The sequence below is a fragment of the Vulpes vulpes genome, chromosome 14 (genome assembly GCF_048418805.1).
Source record: "Vulpes vulpes isolate BD-2025 chromosome 14, VulVul3, whole genome shotgun sequence".
In the NCBI taxonomy this organism is placed as follows: Eukaryota; Metazoa; Chordata; class Mammalia; order Carnivora; family Canidae; genus Vulpes; species Vulpes vulpes.
Window position 1 is genome coordinate 11,682,899 of NC_132793.1, and position 20,960 is coordinate 11,703,858.

Consider the following 20,960-nt stretch of genomic DNA (forward strand, 5'->3'; position numbering starts at 1 on the left):
TTGAGAAAAATCAAACACAAACTTCTGTCTTCAAGTTGCTTACATTCTACAGAGGTGGACATTATTGTGAAATTGCAACATCGATAGCATTATAAAGAGAAAGACATGTACTCTGAAAGACTGCAATTACAAATTTGACCTGATTAAATCAAGTTCAGGGATGGCTTCCCTGAGGAGGATCACTTGAGCTGAGCTAAGAAAAATGAGGAGGAGCTGACCAGGCAGAGTGGAGGAAAAAGCATTGCAGGCAGAAGGCATAGTGTGGGCAAAGGCCCTGTGGCAGGAAGGATCATGAGAATGGTGAGGGACCAAAGGAAGACTAATGTACCTGAAGTGAAAGAGCAAAGGGGAGCATGGTACAGGATAAGCCTGGAGAGTTCAGCAGAGTATAGACTAAGTGATTTTAACAACAAGACCCCAAAATACAGTGGTTTAAACAAGATAGACATTATAAGGTAGACTAGGAGTTAGCAAACTTTTTCACTAAAAGGACCAGTCTAGGGCTGGGATTAACTTCCATCTCAGATCCAAGATAGTTCAGCTCCGCCTATCACATCTGCCTCCCAGCCAGCAAGAAAGAGAAAACAAAGGGCAAGCATCATTTCTGCTCATATTCCATTGGTCACACCTAGTCACATGGCTTCATCTATTTGCGAGGGAAGCTGGGAAATACAGTTCTTATTCTGGGTAGCCTCACGTCCAGCTAAAACTGTACAATGGATGAAGGGAAGAACAGATATTGGGGATATTTAATGGTCTTTGCCACAGTGGGCCAGAGTTTCTTTGGGGGAAACCAGGAAGGAGTCTGTTTGCAGTGGTCCAAACCAAGTGCTGGTAGCTTGGGGCAGGGTGGTAGCTTGCAGGTAGAGAGGGAATGGAACGGACCCAAAGATGTTTGTAAGCCAGAATTGGCAAGACTTGGTAATGGATTGGAGGTGGAAACAAGGATGACCCTAAGTTCCTGGCTTTCACAATTAGATGCAGATCTCGTCGGGAAAGTTCTTTACACACAGTAGCAAGGGCAGTAAGTGGTTGCAGTCTTCAGTATTATGTGTGTGGGTACAGGATGGCAAACCCAACACCTACAGTGACCTGATAGATAACGAAAGGAGTGAAGGGGCCTGTGGGAAACTGGGGAGCCTGAGCCCTGTCTACAGGAGCCACTGCTTCTTAGCTCCAGGCAATGGTTGTGGTCGGGAATGCAGGTTGAGTGTAGACATCATCTGACTTTCCAAGGGAATGTGAAAATCTGGATTTTTATGTGAAATCTTCCCAATTTTGAAACTTGAGCAAATAAGTAAAAATAAATTTTTCAGCCCAAAGGCCTCTGATTTATAATGCCTACAATACCCCCCAGCAATGCCACTGTACCCCCTTTCTGCCTTTGTGACTCCGTTGCCCCCTTTTGAAGGCTGTTGCCTGGCTCACCCCAGAGCCTCTGCCTTCATCCATTGTTGTCCAGACACATCCTGTCCCTTTGTGCCCAGGAGCGCCACCTGCAGGCTCTCGACTCCCAATTTCTCACCAATCCCCCACCGGTGGCCCCCACTGCAGTGAGGAGAGGGGGGCAGACCATCAGTCTGCTCCCAATCCCCTTAATCGGATCTGAGCCAGTGACCCTTCTAATTAAAACTCCCTGGCTATAATCTCCCTTTAAAGCTAGGGAAGCGGAAGGGCCATAAAAGGAGCGAAAGGTTTGCTGGTCCGGAAGCTGCCTCCTCCTACGTCCTTGAAACCATCTTGTGAAACCGTCTTGTGGACACCCACAGACCAGAGATCAAGTCCCAGATCTACCTCTTCCAAGTTATGTGGCCCTGGAAAAGCCACTTCGTTCTCTGAGCCTCCCTTTCATTCATTTGCTTGTTCATTCACTTACCAACTATTTAGGGAGCACCAACTCTGTGCCAGGCACTGTGTCAGGAGCTAAGGACACAGCAGTACGAGATAGACTCAGCCTGGGTCCTCATGAGCCGACGTTGTTTTGCAGGACCCAGAAGCGGAAATTTCAGCTCAGTAAGATCAGTGCTATGATGGGCGAAGCTTCGGAGCTGTGGGCGTCCAGAGGATGGACATGCCCAACCCAGACCTGGGGGTCAGAGCAGGCTCACTGGCCGCTATGTTGAGGGCTGATGGGGCAGTAGGAATCAGCCAGGAGAAGTGGAGGAGGAAGGGCACAGAAGGCAGAGGGAACAGTATGGTGAGGACTTCAAAGTATGTGCAACCATGGCAGTGAGGCTTAGGAACTATAAGTGGTTTCACCTGGATTCAGTATAGAATATGCAGTGGGAAATTCAGGAAATAGTCTGGAGAGTGAGAAGAAAGGTAGTCAATATAAAAACCCAAACCTATCACTCTTCATCAGCTCCTCCTGCCTCTCCAACCTCATCCCCTCCAACTCTCCCTCTTACTCAGCCCTCACCTACACTGAGCTGCTTTGTGTTGTTGGATAGAACCAAAATCATTCCCACCTCAGGGCCTTTGCACATGCTATGCCTTCTGCCTGGAATGCTCAGGTCTTCGAACAATATACTCCTCATCCTCAAGTCTCAACAACCAGGGCACCTCCTAAAATAGGTCTGCCCTAACTACCCAACTTTATGTGGACACCCTACCTACCCCCTTGCTTCCCTACTGATCCCACTGGTTTGCTTTTCTCAATAACATGTAGCATTTAATACTATCTGACATCATCTTGCTCTTTTATGGGTTTATGGATTGTCTTGTCCATCTCTCCCTCCCAGCTCCTTGAGGCCATAGAAACAGTCTTTCTTATCCGTGTTGCATCCCCAGCAATTAGCAAAGCACCTGATAATTACACATACCAGTTAAATGTGAAGAATTAGAACTTTATCCAAGAGTTTGTGGAGCCATTACAGGATTTACAGCAGGGCTATGGGTTGGTTGGAGTCTTGCTTCTCTCCTGGGACCTATCAGGCTGGTTGTGAGGATCAAAAGCAATGGGATATTCTTTATGGAAAGCAAAAATTTTATAGTTTTATTAAGGCTTATTTTACATGTCATCTAATTAACCATTCCTGGTGTGCAGCTCCCTGACTTTTAGTAAATTTTCTAAGTTGTGCAACCATCACCCTAAATCAATTTTAGAACACTTTTATCACCCCAGTGACATCATTACAACTGTTAATCCATATTCCTACCCTGCAGCCACTAATCTGCTTTTTATCTCTATAGATTTGCCTTATCTGGACACTTTACTTAACTGGAATCCTATAGTATGTGGTCCTTCATGTCTGGCTTCTTTCACTCAGCATCATGTTTTCGAGGTTCACCCACATTGTAGCCTGTGCCAGTCCTCCATCCCTTTTTATGGATAAGTAATATTTCATTCTAAGGATATACCACAGTTGATCACATCATCAGTTGATAGACATTTGGGTCGCTTCCACTTTTTTATTTAGGGATAATGCTGCTATACACTTGCTTGTGCATGAAGAGCAGTTTCCAAATAAAAGTACACTTATCACAACGAGCCCTGAATAATGTACAGAATTGTTGAATTACTGTACTGTATGTTGAAACTAATATAATACTGTAGGTTAACTATCCTGGAATTAAAATTTAAAATTATTAAATCATTTATGACACTTGTTAAAAAAAAAAAAAAGGCAATTTCTAAGCCCTGATCATCTCTCAGCTTGCTAGAGCTTCTAATGTCCCTATATGGTTTGACCCCAATGGGCTGCGTACCCATGAATGAGTCCCTTCCCTTCTCTGCTTGAGTCTCCCCATCTTTCACACAGGAGCCTGTGCCCTTTTATGCACAGATATTCTGTGCCTTGTTCACATTCCTGGAAGAGCAGGGGAGTATGTGGAGGAAATGATAAACAGTTTGTATTTATAGCTGCTGAGCCAAAGGTGGGCATCCCCGTGATCAACCACCAGAGCTGACAATTAGGAGGAGGGCCTAGCTCCAGGACCCCTGGATCCCACCCTGGGAACTCCCACCTGCTTTTCTCTTCCCCCAGAGGACCAAAGCCTCTGCCCCCATTTAGTGCAGACAGGTGGGTTCCAGGATCCAGAATCTCCTCACAGGGAGGGAATTTGAGGACTGCCTCCAAGTCCCTTGTCCTGATGTTTGCCTTTGCTCCCTGGGTTCCTGGAGTCCTGCCCAAACTTGATTGGGCTCAGATCCCAGGAAAACAAAGCTGGAAATGCAGAGGCCCAGACAGGGGTTTGACAAGGGCTGGGAGGACTCTGGGTGCTGGCTGGTCCCCCCACCCCTAGGGTCCTTCCCAGAGATCAGGTCAAAACTGTTTGTTTGGGTTTCAGGCTGTTTGTGGGATGTCTGCTGCCTTAGCAGGCACTGGGGCCCACAAACCTCAGCAACCAGTCCAGGGGCAGGGAGTGGGCATGATGATAAATCACCTGGATAATAATTTAACAACATAACACATATTAAATAGCTGTTATATGGTAAGTGCTCAGTTACTTTCATCTCCTTTCTAGAGATAAAAGTGGAGAAATGGAGGCTCAGAGAGGGGAAACGATTTGTCCAAAGCCAACAGCCAGGGATAATAGTGTCAGGACTCAAACCCATATCCAAAACCAGCTCATACATTAAATATAAGGCTACAGAGTGATGACAGCAATAAAAGCTGATCTAAGGGCCTTATGAATTCATTGAACTCTAGTTGCAGCCTCCAACCCCCCCCCCCCCCCAATAGCCCAAATCTTACAGATAAGGAAACTGAGGCACAGAGGGTTTAACTCCCACTTGGAAGTTCCCCAGCCAGGAAGTATGGCCCTGACTCTAAAGGTTTCAGTGGGTCTAAGAAAGGAAACTTTTCTGGGCAGGGGTGGGGGGGAGGGAAGACCCTCACAGCAGGCAGGGAAAGAGGCCCAAGGTGCTCTGACCCTCCCAACACAACCCTGAGCAGCAGATGGCCCTCCCACAGGAGCCAGTGAGGCCTCTTCCCCCTTTTCTTCTTTCCTAGGTGTCCTGGGGCTGAGAGGAGGGGAGGGGAGGGCACATTCTCAGGTACACAGGTGGTGCCTGCCCTTAGAATAACAGGCCCTAAGGACTGTACATAATATGTGCATAATATGCCGGGTGCATAATTCATGCATCTGTCAGCAGAACATCAATTATGTTGGCCTTCCCTGGAGTTGTCTAGGGGTTAGAAACTGGAGCAGGCTTCCCTTGCTAGCCTGGGGGGAGGGGGAGCAAGAATGGGACCTCCCAGCTCTTAAAGGAACAGGCTTCCCAGGAATCTGCTCCTCCTCCTACAGGCTTCCTCCTTTGGAGGGGGGTAGGGGTTGGTCTGTACCCACCTAGAGCAGTAACCTGCAGGGCTCACCCAAGGCCCTGGCTGGCTGCCCCAGAAAACCAGACCCACTCTGTGTCTAGCCCTGTGCTAATAATTCTACATGCATAATCACTTTGTCCCCCTCTCTATAATTTATGAGGGACTGGCTACTGGTATACTCTAGGGTTTCTCTGCCTTGGTACTATTGACATTTTGAGCCAGATAATTCCTCATTGCAGTCCTGTGCACAGCGGGGTGTTCAGCAGCATCGCTGGCCTCTACCCAATGGCTGCCAGGAGCACTCCACCCCCAAGTCATGACAACCAAAAATTCCTGTGGCATTTGTCAGATTTTGAGGGGACAAAATCACTTCTCAGTTATGAATGACTGGAATATCCCCATTTCACAATATTCATAGGAAACTGAGGCAAGGAATGTTTCAATGCCAAGGCCACCCAGCCAGGAAACGACAGGGTAGCAGAGCTGGATTCTACCTTTAGAGCCCACACTCCTAACTCTGGAAGGAGTTCCCAAAGTATGCTGCCGGAATGTTTTATTCCAATAAGCAGCTATTTATTTTAATGAATATTTAACGCATCTTTCCCTAGTACGCAAAATCAGCATCTTTGCAAATGTCATTTCTTAGGACAAGGCTAAAATAGAGACAAGGTGAGCAGTGTGTGGTGGTGGCATTTGGCTACTGAGTAGAAGAGTAGTACAAGCAGCAAAACAACATACAATAGGCTGTCAGTCCTGAGCCAGACAAAATAGTGATCTGTTAGGGGCATATTAGCCCTGTATTTAAAACTCTCCAGGAAAGGGCATCCCGGGTGGCTCATCGGTTTAGCATTGCCTTCGGCCCAGGGCATGATCCTGGAGACCTGGGATCGAGTCCCACATCGGGCTCCCTGCATGGAGTCTGCTTCTCTCTCTGCCTGTGTCTCTCTGCCTCTGTGTTGTGTGTGTGTATGTGTATGTGTGTGTGTGTGTGTGTGTCTCATGAATAAATTAAAAAAAGAAAAAAAACTCTCCAGAAAAGAAAAGGGATGAGAAGAAATTGTGGTTACCCACAGGGTGGCAAAGGACCCACAGACAATGTCAGCATTATTGTCACATACCGTTTCTTCACCCAGGTCATGGGTTCACAGGCATTCACTTGATTATGGTTTATAAATATATATAAATCTGATATACTTTTGTATGTATCGGATATTTCTTTTTGTAAAGTGATTACTGAGCACTGGGTATAAGGTCGATGAATCACTGACCTCTACCTCAGGGAGGGTCCACATGGGCCGGGTTTTAAAAGATAGATTGGAGTTCACTGAACAAAGAAGAGACACAGCCATGCAGGATTGACCAACAAACCATGTAGCCAGAGAAGCGTGATATTTGGGAACCTGAGGCAGAAGAGGCCCAAAGAGAGGGATCAAAGTAAAAATGTAGGCTTGACAACCCCGTGTGGTGAGTGGGGATTCATTGCAGAGAACGGAGCCTCTCATGCCCACCCGAGCAGCAAGGGTATTGTCCCATGGGACATAGCAGGCCATTTCGGGACAGGGCAGGAAGCAAAGAAGAGCTGGACCACTTGGAGGCTGGGTGGACTAGGCTGATGGGGTGCTGTAGACTGAGAGACCACCCCCTACAAGGATGGACGGCATATATCAGATGCTCTCTGTGTGCTGCTGGAAGCTGTCCTAAACACTTTGCCCATGTTAATGCATTTACTCCTTGCAGCAGCCCTCTGAGGTAGACACTGTTATTTACCATCCCATTTTGCAGATGAAGATAAAATGAGGCTTAGAGTGAACAACTGGCTCAAGGTAAGCAAGCAGCAGAGCTGGGATTCAAACCCAGAACAACCTGACACCAGACCCCAAGCTCTAAATTGCCACCCCTACACCGTCTTTCAGATCTCCTGTGTCCTTACTGCCAACCCCCGGCCTGGAAGTATTAGCCTTAAATCATTGCAGTGTCTGGGCTTCAGTTTGTACGTCCGTACAGTAAATGGATTTGAATAAATGACCTTTTTAGCTCAAACATCCAGGCATCAAGTGACTAGTGAGATGTGAAAATACTCTTGAATGTTGAGGAGCATCCTGTAGACTCAGGGTGTTAGGATGACCAGCCTATTGGAGGTTGGTAACTAAATCCCACTCTCTTCTCCTTGCAGATCCTTGCCATAATTTCCATCATGTTCATCGTCCTCTCCACCATTGCCCTGTCACTCAACACGCTGCCAGAGCTGCAGAGCCTTGACGAGTTTGGCCAGACCACAGACAACCCCCAGCTGGCCCATGTGGAGGCCGTGTGCATTGCATGGTTCACCATGGAGTATCTGCTGCGGTTCCTCTCCTCACCCAAGAAGTGGAAGTTCTTCAAGGGCCCACTCAATGCCATTGACTTGTTGGCCATCTTGCCATACTATGTCACCATCTTCCTCACCGAATCCAACAAGAGTGTGCTGCAGTTCCAGAACGTCCGCCGCGTGGTCCAGATCTTCCGCATCATGCGTATCCTCCGCATCCTTAAGCTCGCGCGCCACTCCACTGGCCTCCAGTCCTTGGGCTTCACCCTGCGGAGGAGCTACAATGAGTTGGGCTTGCTCATCCTCTTCCTCGCCATGGGCATCATGATTTTCTCCAGCCTTGTTTTCTTTGCTGAGAAGGATGAGGATGACACCAAGTTCAAAAGCATCCCAGCCTCTTTCTGGTGGGCCACCATCACCATGACAACAGTTGGGTATGGAGACATCTACCCCAAGACTCTCCTGGGGAAGATTGTCGGGGGGCTCTGCTGCATTGCAGGGGTCCTGGTGATTGCTCTTCCCATCCCCATCATTGTCAATAACTTCTCTGAGTTCTACAAGGAGCAGAAGAGGCAGGAGAAAGCAATCAAGCGGAGAGAGGCTCTGGAGAGAGCCAAGAGGAATGGCAGCATTGTATCCATGAACATGAAAGATGCTTTTGCCCGGAGCATCGAAATGATGGACATTGTGGTTGAGAAAAATGGAGAAAATATGGGTAAGAAGGACAAAGTGCAAGATAATCACTTGTCTCCCAACAAATGGAAATGGACAAAGAGGACACTATCTGAAACTAGCTCAAGTAAGTCCTTTGAAACCAAGGAGCAGGGGTCCCCTGAGAAGGCCAGATCCTCTTCTAGTCCTCAGCACCTGAACGTCCAGCAGTTGGAAGACATGTACAATAAGATGGCCAAGACCCAATCTCAACCCATCCTCAATACCAAGGAGTCAACAACACAGAGCAAACCAAAGGAAGAACTTGAAATGGAGAGCATCCCCAGCCCTGTAGCCCCTCTGCCCACACGTACAGAAGGGGTCATCGATATGCGAAGCATGTCGAGCATTGATAGCTTCATTAGTTGTGCCACAGACTTCCCTGAAGCCACCAGATTCTCCCACAGCCCTTTGGCATCACTTCCCAGCAAGACTGGGGGCAGCATAGCCCCAGAAATGGGCTGGCGGGGAGCTCTGGGTGCCAGTGGCGGTAGATTTGTAGAGGCCAACCCCACCCCTGATGCCAGCCATCGCTCTACCTTCTTCATTGAGAGCCCCAAGAGTTCTCTGAAGACCAACAACCCCCTGAAGCTCCGAGCACTTAAAGTCAACTTCATGGAGGGTGATCCTAGTCCACTAGTCCCCGTTCTGGGGATGTACCATGACCCTCTTAGGAACCGGGGGGGCGCTGCAGCTGCTGTCGCTGGACTGGAGTGTGCCACACTCTTGGACAGGCCTGTACTGAGTCCAGAGTCCTCCATCTACACCACAGCAAGTGCTAGGACGCCCCCCCGATCACCTGAGAAACACACAGCAATAGCATTCAACTTCGAAGCAGGTGTCCACCAGTACATTGATGCGGACACAGATGATGAGGGGCAGGTGCTCTACAGTGTAGATTCCAGCCCTCCCAAGGGCGTCCATGTGAGCACCAGTCCCAAGTTCAGCGTGGGGACAAGATCAGAGAAGAACCACTTTGAAAGCTCCCCCTTACCCACCTCCCCTAAGTTCTTGAGGCAGAACTGTATTTACTCTACAGAAGCATTGACTGGAAAAGGCCCCAGTGGTCAGGAAAAGTGCAAACTCGAGAACCACATCTCCCCTGACGTCCGCGTGTTGCCGGGAGGAGGAGCCCATGGAAGCACACGGGATCAGAGCATCTGAGCTACCCCAGCTGCAACAGAGACTTGTCGCAAGACCTGAGAGGCGTGCTGTTCAGCTTACCTGCCACAGAGCTTTTCCACACGAACTCAGAAAGGCTCTGCAAAGCCCCCCAGACAGAAGTGAAACTCCAGAGGAGGCTCTCCAAGGGCCTTGAGAGCCATGACAGGTACGACAGAATGAAGTTGGCCAAGCCACAGGATATGGTGTCTCCTTGTAACAAGTCCACTGCCCTCTTTGGAAGATAACATGGGCAGAACTCACAGCCACCACTACCACATGCTGGACCTAACCAAGGCCACACACTCCCCACTTGTCTGTCATGGCTCTCCATCACAGCCTCGGGGTTGGAGGTGGGGGCAGCATCACCATCCCTCCTGGCTTCAGCTGGAGAAGGATTCTGGAACAATAAGTGGCTGGGTTGACCAATTTCGTTTTGGGTGTTACCTGGCCACCTCTAGGAACTCCTGTCCATCACCTCCTGGATGGATCCCACTGTTAGAAGGCTACAGAAGATACTCATGTCATGGGGAAATTTCTGCGCCATAAGCCACGATCCCAGCGCAAAACCCTTACTCAAATGTCTTCATTGACTTCAGTGTTCCGTAGTACCTGAGATTTTATTTTGAAATATCATCAGGGTGAGTTGCACCACTTGTACTTGATTCTAATCGCCCCCTGGCAATCTGGGAAGGGTTCAGACGGCAGGCACTCAGCCAACAGTAGGAACTGTGAGCATTGCTTTAGGGTTGTATAAGGAAAACACTTTCTGTACATCACTAGTGTAGACTCAAAAGATATGCAAGTGTCAAATATGCAAAAGAAATAGCTTATTCAAAGAGACTGTATGTTACCGAAGAACAGAATAAAATCTGATTTTTTTTTTTTTACCTGCAAAAAATGAAAGGAAAAAAAAGAATCCCCAATTGAAATGCCCAATTCAGACTTTTGAATACTTCCTGCTGCAGCAGGGAAAGCATCTACTATAATAGAAATTCTTTTTTGTTTCCTGTGGTATTCAAGTTTTAAAAAAAAGTTAAAATAAAAAGCACTTTATGTTTTTCAAAAATAGGTTCTACCAGGGACAGTGTCAACATCTTGCACTTTAAAACAAGCACTATTTCCCGTGGGCCACTTTTTGGGACTGTAGTTGGGTGGTTGCTCCATGCCTGTGTCCGGCCACGGTGGGGGATTTTGTGCTGGTATTGCCGTCTGCCATGTCAAAGTCTGTGGGCTCCTTCCCTGCCCCTCTGAAGCTTCCCATTAGCCCCCTTTGCGAGGAAGGGTACTTGAGCCCTTGTGTGGGGCCTCTCACAGAGTCACGTGTACCAGAAACATGCACATCTCAGAAGAGTACAGTAGACGGTGGGCATTGGGTGTTTACTCTGTTCTCTTTCTTGTCAACCAGCTGTTGGTGTGTTTTCAGTGTCACTGTCTGTACGGAAACTCAGCCCTCCTTTCTGCAGCCATCAATGCAGCCAGTACAGACAAAAGCAATAAGTATTCGTGTGCATTGTGAATGGTTCTGGTGTATTTCTTGGTGTTGGTCTTCCTGTCCTAGTTTGATGACCTGGCGTTGGCCTGCCTGAGTCGGGTCCAGGATGGAAGTGTTGGCCATTCCTCAGTTCAGAAACATTGGGTTGAGCCACTGATCAGCATGATGCCATGTTGTTGGCCCATCTGTCAGTAAAGATGACCTGTCGTTGATCTGCCTGTCTTTAGTACAATGGACCGATGTCGTTCTCTTAATACAACATTGATGGATGATGTCCCAAGTCCAGTAGCGTAGATCTGCCAATCCACAATCCAGTGACAGACATGCGTCTTCCTGATGGAACAAACATGGAGTGGTTCGCCCGTCCTTCATACAATATGTTACTGGTCTGCCTGTTAGTATGATGGCACGATCCATCTGTCAGTACACAGATATCACAGAGTCCTTCTGCGTGCCCTCTGTACAGTGGCATGAGGTTGGACCACCTGTCACAGGTATGATGACATGGAGTCATTCCACCTCCCTTAAAAACACAGTGTTCTCTACTGAATACGTACCTGGTCCATACTGCTTCTCAGCGTCTCCAAGGACCGCGGATCCCTCCGAGTGTGTGTGTTACTGCACAAAACGAGGCCGAAGTATCTTGACGCTCCGAGGTTTCTTCAGAGCACCCCAGCAGCACCCGCAAAGGGGCAGGGAAAGTGGGAGGTCATCCCGTGCTGGGGGCATGCCAGAGAGAGGAAGCAGCAGCGGGCCCGAGTGCTTTGCGGGGCACACGGTGCGGGCTGGGGGCCTCCAGAGGAGCGGCCGCCGGACAGTCCTCCCCAGGCCATGTCAGCTCACCTGTCTCTTCCTTGTTTTTATCACCATTTCCGTCGGCCGTCAGCACAAACGTGAAAATTCAGGGAAAACAAACAAATGCTTTTTGATAAAAGTAAATAGTTGTGATTTCCGATTCAGATATTTTTAGAGCTGATGCTATCTGTAAAAAATTAATAACAATAATAATAGAGTCTATTTTACATATCAGGAAAGTGAACATGTTTAAATATAGCCATATATATAGCGAGAAGGAACTTACCACCCCTTCTTCAAATCAAGGCATTTCATTTGTTGGTTGAAGCAGATGAGAAGTGTACAGATTGGATATGGTTTTTCTTTCTTTCTTTCTTTCTTTCTTTCTTTCTTTCTTTCTTTCTTTCTTTCTTTTTTTTTTTTTTAAACTAATAACCAATTGGTGCAACTCTCCTTGTAACCAAAGGCCCTTTCTGCCTTGTGTGGTCACACAGGACCTGGCCCTCTGTTTCCCGTGTAGTTTGTCTGACCTTAAAGTAGCATTTTATTGAGTCACTTTTGAAGGACGAATTCAGAAGTATCATTAAGAACCTACCTTTTCAGGCTTACTAGCCAGAGTCCTATAGAGTTCTTATAGAAACAGAATAATTGAAACTCAGCATATACTATGCTTAGAAAGTATTGCATTTTGTTTTGGTTTTTTTCTTTTACTTGGTGTATGTATTGTGGGAATATAGCTTTTATCCTGCGCCCAACTCAAAATAGAGTATTGTAAGTTTTCCCAGGCCCCACCTGCCAAAAAAGGAACGTACCCCGATTTTTAAAATGTTGTACACCTTACCTGTACCTGTGTACATGCACTGGGAAATCTACCTAAGAGTCTCCACGGAGAAGCTGACCAAGACAGACAGGTCCTCATGGAGGAGAGGAAAGAGCATGGTCTGCAGGCAAATAAGCACTTTAACTCAGTGATCCATGTCCTACCCATTCCTGAACCAACAAAAATGGGAAAAAACAAAAATAAAAACAAGTCAACCCAAAGAAACCAAACTAGGGGCTGGAGCTGGTGAATGCCTGGTCCCTTTGGCGAATTCGGTGAAACCCTGGTCAAGAACCCAGCGGACCTTGGCTTCCAACTTCCACCATTAGCAGTAAGGGCTAGGGACCAGGTCTCTGTGTGTCCCCGATCACACACGGGGGAGCCTGCGACCCACGGAGAGAGAGGTGGGCGAGCTCTGGAGGAGTCGGCTTGTTTTCACTTTTTTATCTTTGGGTAAAGACAAACAACAGGACTTTGGTGCAGTAGATTTCTCAGTGCCTTCTCTAGGAATTTTATCTTAAGCACACTTCATGGGGAAAGAAGAAAAGAGGATAGAACACATTGTCTCCGTGAAGTCCCTTTCTCTAAAAGCACTGGGGATCAAGAAGGAAGAAGACAGAAGAGGGGGGAACAGCAAAATCCTGAGGAGGCCATTCCTTTCACCTCACCCGGCTTGCCCCCGAGTAGCGCTGGTGACGACAAACTTTGCCAAACTGACTCCCAGCTCTCCTCCACCGCGTCTTGGTGACTGTAGCTTCACCCCTGCCCTTTCTCCTAATAAGACCCACTTTTCTGAGGAGAAAACACCACCACCAACAGTATTCTCTTCTGTACAACTGTGATGTATTGATGTTTGTAACATACCTGTCTTGTTCCAAGTCACGGCTGGAGTGTCTCGTCCACGGACAAGGGTTTGAAATTTAAACTTCACCATGGACAAGGGTCACTAGAGCCAGGTCTCCTTCTTTCTCCCCCTTCCTCTCTTCTCTCCCCTCCATGCCCCCCTTTCCTTATTTCTCTGCCAGCTAGTCTCAAGTAACACAACCCCAGGCTTCAGCCTCCATTTAGGTAACTTTGAATCCATCCAATGAGATTGAAGTGACATGCCTCCAGGGCATGATCCTTTGGGAAAGGGCTTTTCCAGTGAGGAGAGGAAGAAGGGGTCACCTCTGGGTCCCCTGCAGCCCTGAGCTCAGTTTCCTGTTTCTGGTTTCTCCCGGCTTATATGACAGCATGCAAATGCTTTCCCTCAGCCAGGGGGACCCAAACCAGCCTGGCTCCGCCCCCAAAATAACAGTTACCTCTGCATTTTCTGTTGCCATGTTTCTGGCTCTAGAAGTATCTGATGCAGGGCTGTATTGTAGGATATCCATGTGTCTCAGAGTAGTCTATTTTTTATCTGTTGGGATAAAAAGTATGTAGGCATATGTGTGTTTTTAGCAAATTTGTAATAGGGATATTAAGTCTCATGGCTTCTTTTGTAATATAGAATAACATTTTAGGAGTTTTATGGTTGGTCATTCTCATAGCTGATATTTTCTGGTCTTTCTCATTTCCTCCCATCACCCCTTGGGCTTTCTTCCTTTTGATTCTGACTTTCTGAGGATGGGGAAGACATTGGATTCTGACTTCCTCATGCAGGCATTTCCTGACACTTGGCCTCGAGTCTGTGGACACTGTTACTATCCTCATTCTGTCTGTGTGTTTCTCCTATTTATTGTTCTTAAGAATCCAGGGCACAGATGCAGGAGTGAGACCAGGGGAAGCAGGGCTACCGATGGCCCTCAAAATCAGGATGGAATGTGGGCTGGTTCAGCTCCTTCTCCCCCACCCAGCTGGCATTTTGAAGAGACTGAATTTTCTCATCCCCAGAGATCTTGGGACTGAAAATCTCATGCAAGCAAACTTCCCCCTGAGGTCCAGAACACACCCAAGCCCCTCTTGGCTGGCCTGTTGCCATCTCCAGTCCCCCACTCCCCTGTAACATCAATTGGATCCGAAGGCCAGAGCATTTTCAGGTTCTTACAAACCTCAGAGAACTTGCTGGGCCTCAGATCTCATCAACCTCTTATCAGTTCCTTATTTTAATCCATTTCCAACATCCTCACAAAAAAAAAAAAAAAAAAAGGCAAATAAAAAAATAATAGACAAGCTTGCAGCCAAACCCTGAGAAGACATGTCCCCCAGAATCTACCGTCTCATCTCCCCTTCCCTCCCAGCTGCCTGCCTCCATAGCACCAGAGACTCGTGGCAAGGGCAGTGGTGTCTTTCCAGCTTCTACCTATCTGGGCCCTGAGGAGTTTCTGTACTGTCTTAATTCCACCAGGCAGCTTCCAGCCTCAGGGGGGCAGAGGACATCTCATGAAGCAGGATCTTCAGCAGAAAGCAATTCTCCACTCTTCAACTCATGCAGGAAGATGAAGAAAGGCCAGATGATCTCCAACTTGCATTTATTTAGGTGTTCATACCCCCATCTGCCTCACTATCAGCTTCAGGACTCTGGCCTCTGCCCAGATCAGAGTTCTGAGCTGAATCCAGGCCCCCATGGCAATGAACCATCCCCTTGGATAAACTCCAAGAGGAAACGAATCCAAGGACAAATGTAGAGCTTTCCCACCTCCAAAATTCCTGGTAATCTGGTTTGAACCAGAGCCCAATAAAATAGACTAGATTTTTTAAAACTTTTGCACAGGAAGAAAATAAAATTGTCTCTCAGTAGTTCACTAGGTTTGATGCCCAGATAAGCAAATACTCTATCCTGTGGCTGTTTTCATCTAGAGAGAGATTGGGAAGTTTGGGTTTCTATCTACTGCCCCTGGTTTTCTTAACCTGGAATTTCTCCTGAACATCCCCAAATACCAACCTGAAGAAGTGGATTCGGAAGAGGCTCTGGTGAATCCAGTGGTCCCTCATCTTTTTCCCCTCACAATTGTGACGTTCATTCCTCTCTGCAAAGATCCTGAAAAGATCCAAGGGCTGGCCAGGATAAGGGTGGGGGGGAGGGGGGCAGTTCTCCCAAAGAAGAAACCATCTGCCTGGAGGAGGGCTGCGAGCGAGCGAGTATCCAAAAGCCACTGTTGTGTGAGAGAACGAAGTGGTCAACTTCAGCTGGGATTAAGGAGGTGCTTCTCATGGGCAGGGCTGCCTCACCATGGAAGTCGGTGCTGTGTTGGGGCATGAGCTGCTTAAAAAGAAGCTAGATGATGCACAAAATGGATGTTGCAGAGGGCCCTCACATTGCATGTCAACTGGACTGAACAACCAGGGAAATCCATCCCCCTCCCCCAGGGAGGTCTGTATGTGATTTGGACATCTGGGTGCAGGCTCAAGGCATCAGGCAAAAGGAGGGAGTACAGTTAGCAGAAACTCAAATTCTAGGATCTGGAGTTCTCTGCAAGGGTGCCAGGGAAGGAAGTGGCAGCAGGATACCCTGCTTCCCTGCTGCTTCCTATCTTGGGCAATTTTAATGACCCTGCCAGTCATTCATCTAACCCATCCCCAGTGCCCTAACAGGAACCAACCACACTGGGTAGGATAAGGCTTAATGCTACCTTCCCAGACCAGCCAAGAAATCGTCCCATCTCTGGCTGGCCATCTCATGGTGCTTCAGCTCTTCTGCCCAGACCCTGTGGCCTCATAGACCTGAGGCTTTTTGTACAAGAGATGCAATTATCTTTTATCCACTAGCCAGCCGTCTAACTGCCCAGGCAATAGCAAATGGCACCACTCCAAAAGGGCTTTTTTTTTTTTTTTTCTGGCAAATAAAACAAAATCCCATTCAAGACATTTGAAATTCCCCACCCAATGAAGCAAGTCCAGAAGGACCAAAAGAGAGAGGCAGCTGTAATCCAATTTTGCAGCAAAACAAGGCTTCAGCTGCCAGTCTCCCACATCTGTAGCCCCTTCCCGAGTGAATCTGGATACTGCATTCTCCAAGGAGAGTATTTTATACAAGAGGTGGTTTGGAAGAGGCGAGGCTTCCCTCCCCCTAATTGTGTATTGTGGGCTTGGAGGAGGTGAGGCTTTGTCCTCAGGGTGACCCCAAGTCCAGGCTGTTGTAGGTGGTTTTATCATGAAGTGAGGCAAGACAATAGGGTGGCATGAACTGACTGAGCAGATACTCTCTCCCAAAACAAAATGAAACAAAAACCCAGTTACCAAGATCCCCCTTTGAGGCTCTGTCCTGCAGAAATATGTCACATTGGTGGCTACAATGGCATGACAATTCTGGAAAACGAAGGAGACTCCCAATTCTGTCTCAAGATGCTCTCAAGGGTCCTACACAGACCATCCCACACTTCTTGCCTCCCTGAGCTAATCCAGGTTTGGAAAACACAGAAGGAAGCACATGAGAAGATGCCTAAGAGATTCAGACTTCTCCACAGCTTTGGCTTATGGCCCCCTGATCTTCACTAGGGTTTTGGGCTCTCTCCGATAGGCCTGACATCGAAGCTCCATGTGCCTAATGGACAGGAAAGAAGAAGGTCAGCAGCTGCTGGGCTGGGGGCAGCTGACCTGTTTGCTCTCCAGACCTACCCTGGCTTCAGTCCCAGGCCAAGGGCTGGCAACGTCATTTTCTGTGCCAGGAACTCAGGATTGTCCCCCAGTGTAGGCCTGCGGCACATAGTGGGCACCCAACCAGTACTCTTTTGAGTGAGTGAATGTGTAAACGATTGGCTTCTGAGTGAGTAAATACAGGAATTCATTGGTTCTTGCCTGGCTTGACGATATTGCTAACTGGGAAAGAAGGAGATGCCCGCCCCCCTGTAAACCCCACCAATTAAAGCCTGTAAGCCCCACCAATGCCATTTGCCCCTTGACTCAGCTGGGGGCAAGTGAATGTCCAAATTTGACATTCGTCTGCCCTAAGGGCCACAGTCTTCTTAGAGCTACGCTTCCAGGGGCCCCACAGGGCAGCCCCAGGCTCCTTCCTACTTTCCTATCCTGCATTCTCAGCCTCGTGTTCTAGTTTAGCTCACAAAGAAGGGATTTTCTGGGGGCAGGAATTTGGGAGCTGACATCTGGAAACTGGATTGCATTCCCTGAGCCATGGAAGTCCAGCTGGAAAAGAGGGCCAACCCGCCCTCCGACTTTGAGAGCCAATGGGTTTTCCCCTATTTTCCAAGCCCCAGTGCCCCCCTAAGGTCGTGTGTGCCCCAATTCCATTAGCTAAGACCCTCTGTCTCTCCCAGGAACCATGGTGTGATGTTGAGGCTTTCCTGCCAGCAAAGCCATTCTGATCACCCCACCCATAATGGGGGCCAAGCCTATCACATTAGCCATAAAAGACCAATGTCCTTAGCCATTCTTTTCTCGGGGTCGCATTTGTGGGTCCTGTTCATCTCTGGTCAGTTGATGTCTCTAGTCCTTCCTGTAAAGGTGAAAATGAGCATTGTGTGTGTGTATGTGCATGTGCGTGCACATACACACACACAAACACACACACACATAAACCAAACAACAAAAAAAACGGTGTCTTTTTATGCATGTGATGAGATGAAATTGTGACCTCCAGCTGCTGTCCTGTCTTGTAAAATATGTCCAAACGTTTAAGAATTTCTAAGCAAATGGTCCTTTAATGAAGTATGCACAGTTCAATAAAAAGGTATGGAGAAAACAAGCTTGGTGGAGTTTGTATTATTTTCTGGAGGGCTCAGGGAGATGGGGATGTGAAGATCTGCGGGGAAGACTAAATCCCTGGGGACCTATAGGGGCAGCACTGGCCGCATTTCTCCACCTGAAAGAGAGAGGGTATGAAAATGTAACTGGCTTGTCACCCCAATATGCAAGCAATGGTAACACACCCCATGCTGCATTCACGGACCAAAGTTCAAATTCTGGTTATTTGGCTCTCGTGTCAACTGGGCCTGGACACTCTTGGCCCCACCACCTCTCTCTCATCAAAACGTCTCACGGTGCCTATGGGAGTCACACACATGACTTTGACGATCCATCCCCCTTCTCTGCTTTACTGTTCTCCGTAACATCACCCCAACACACTATATTTTATTTATATATTTTGTTTAATGTTTACTTCCCTTCAAACAGAGCGTAAATTCCTCCCTCCAAGAGAACATAAATTCAAGAACTGGAAAGCAAAGAGAATAAGGACTGGAAAACAAAACAAAACAAAACAAAAAAAAACCCAGAACAGAATATCCAAGGACCATGTGTGTGTCTTTCTATGTGTTTTGCTTTGTTTTTTTTTTTTTATTTTACCCACACAAATAGTAATATACCATAAACACTGCTCTGCATATTGCTTTTGTCATTTAATATATCTCGAAAATCATTCTGCATGTCTGTATTAATGCATGGAGAGCTCCCTCATTCTCTTGGGAGCCTCTGTTGTGTTCTATTGTACACAGTAATTGCTAGTCTCCTACAGCTGAGCATGAACATTGCTTCCAAACTTTTGTAATAACAAACAGTGCTGAAATGAATGGCCTGTCAGCGGTTCCTGTGGGCTCTGCCTCCAAAATAGATCTGGGATCTGTGCTTCCCGTCCCCTGCGCTGCTGCAGCTCTGGGCCACACCATCACCATCTACTGCCTAATGATGGCAACAGCCTCCAGACCAGGTTCTCTGCTTCCACCCTTCATCTCTTTCAAGCTCTTCTCAGCACAGTGGCCAGAGGGATCCTGTCAAACTGTCAGCCTGATCATGTCACTTCATTGTCAAAAAGTTCCAAAGCCTTCTCATTACATTTTGAATAAAATCCAAAATCCTTGGTGCTGTCTGCAAGGCCATATATCCCCTGGCCCCACCTGTCCCTTTGATTTCACCCACACACACACACAGCTCTCCCCTGAGGGTGCGAGGTGCCATTGTCACTGGCCTCCTCACTGTGCCTCAAACATGCGCAATGTGGAGTCACCTCATGATGCTGCTCCTTCCCAGCCCCCCTCCCCAATCCCTCAGTCCTCTTAGATCCCGTCTTTTTACTCTTCCCTTCCCTCACTCCCCTTCAGACACATTGACCACCATTCAATTCTCCAATATACCAAACACACTTCCATCCCAGAGTCTTTGCACTGGCTGTCCCCTATACCTAAAACATCTTTTCCAGGCTAGCCACATGACACATCCCTTCAGTACCTTCAGGTGTCACCTTCTCAGCATCCCCTTTATCTGACAATCCTAGTTATAATGGCAACCTACCCGCCCCCACACACACACCTCTCAAAATCTGTCCCCTTCTGCTTTATTGTTCTCTATAACACCATCTCTGACACACTATATTTTATTGTTTACCCCCCTCCAGTAGAGCATAAATTCAAAAACTAAAAAGTAAAGAGAATAAAGACTGAAAGCTACAGAAGATCCAAGAACTGTGGGACAAGTACAAAAGGTGTGACATTTGCATAACTGGAATACTGGAAAGAGAAGAAGGAAAGGAACAGAAGAAACACTTGAAATGATAATGACTGAGCATTTCCAAAACTTAATGTCAGACCAAACCACAGATCCAGGAAGCACCACAAAGCATAAATTTCCCCAAAATAACTACACTAGGCATGTCGTTTTCAAACTAGAGAAAAAGATAAGAAAAAAATCCTGAAAGAATCCACAGGAAAAAAACACCTCACCTATAAGAACCAAGGATAAGAATTACATACGACTTCTCAGAAACCATGCAAGCAGGAAGGGAGTGGAATGAAAGATTTCTAATGTTGAGAGAAAAAAAAAAAAAGCCCACCAACCTAGAATTCTATACCCTTCAAAACTACCTTGGGAAAGGCAGGCAAAAATTGAAGGAATTTGTTACTGGATGACCTGTCTTGCAAGAAATGTGAAAAGAGTAACACATCCTAGAGAGGAACGCTGCCAATTAGCAGATTAAAATGTCTGACACAGTGGTGTGAAGAAGAAAAATGAAATTGGGTAAAGAGAGACAGATGAGGTACAAAATAGCAACCACCTCACAAGGCTGATGTCAATATTAAATTGAATGATCTATATAAAGCACCTTGTATAGAGGTGGGCACAGGTAAGTTTACACAAACGGCCATCAACGTGGTTTCGGTGCTGGCTCAGGGCACACACGCGGATTAGAGACCCTAGGGCACCGCTCCCTGAAGTTTACAGCTTGAGACAGCATTTCATAAACTGGGACCCACTCATGATGCAGGGGTTCTTAAACTTTGTGTGCCCTGGACCCCCCAGGCAGTCCAATGAACCCCATGGACACCTTCTCAGAAAAATAATTTTAGTGCATGAAATAAAATGCATAGGTTTACAAAAGAAACCTATTCTACTGAAATGCAATTATCAAAATGTTTTATGTGATGTAGTAATACATGTGCTTCTATTAATAAATAACAAGATCTCGCAGTGGGTCTAGTAATTACCAAAACACTGAGGAAGGGAAGGGCATAAGTGCTGTTTTTGAGGAATACAAAA

The 20,960-nt window shown here is 47.2% G+C and overlaps 1 protein-coding gene across 2 annotated transcripts in view; it reads left to right on the forward strand.

The window, feature by feature from the left end:
- The window catches only part of KCNB1 (potassium voltage-gated channel subfamily B member 1), a 102,210-nt gene extending 84,033 nt beyond the window's left edge, over positions 1-18,177 (forward strand). For both annotated transcript variants that reach the window (XM_072735588.1, XM_026014752.2), the window contains exon 3: positions 7,441-18,177. In XM_072735588.1, coding sequence (XP_072591689.1) covers positions 7,441-9,450 — 2,010 coding nt within the window. In that variant the 3' untranslated portion in view covers positions 9,451-18,177. The remainder of the gene's footprint in view (positions 1-7,440) is intronic.
- Positions 18,178-20,960: the final 2,783 nt, after the last annotated feature.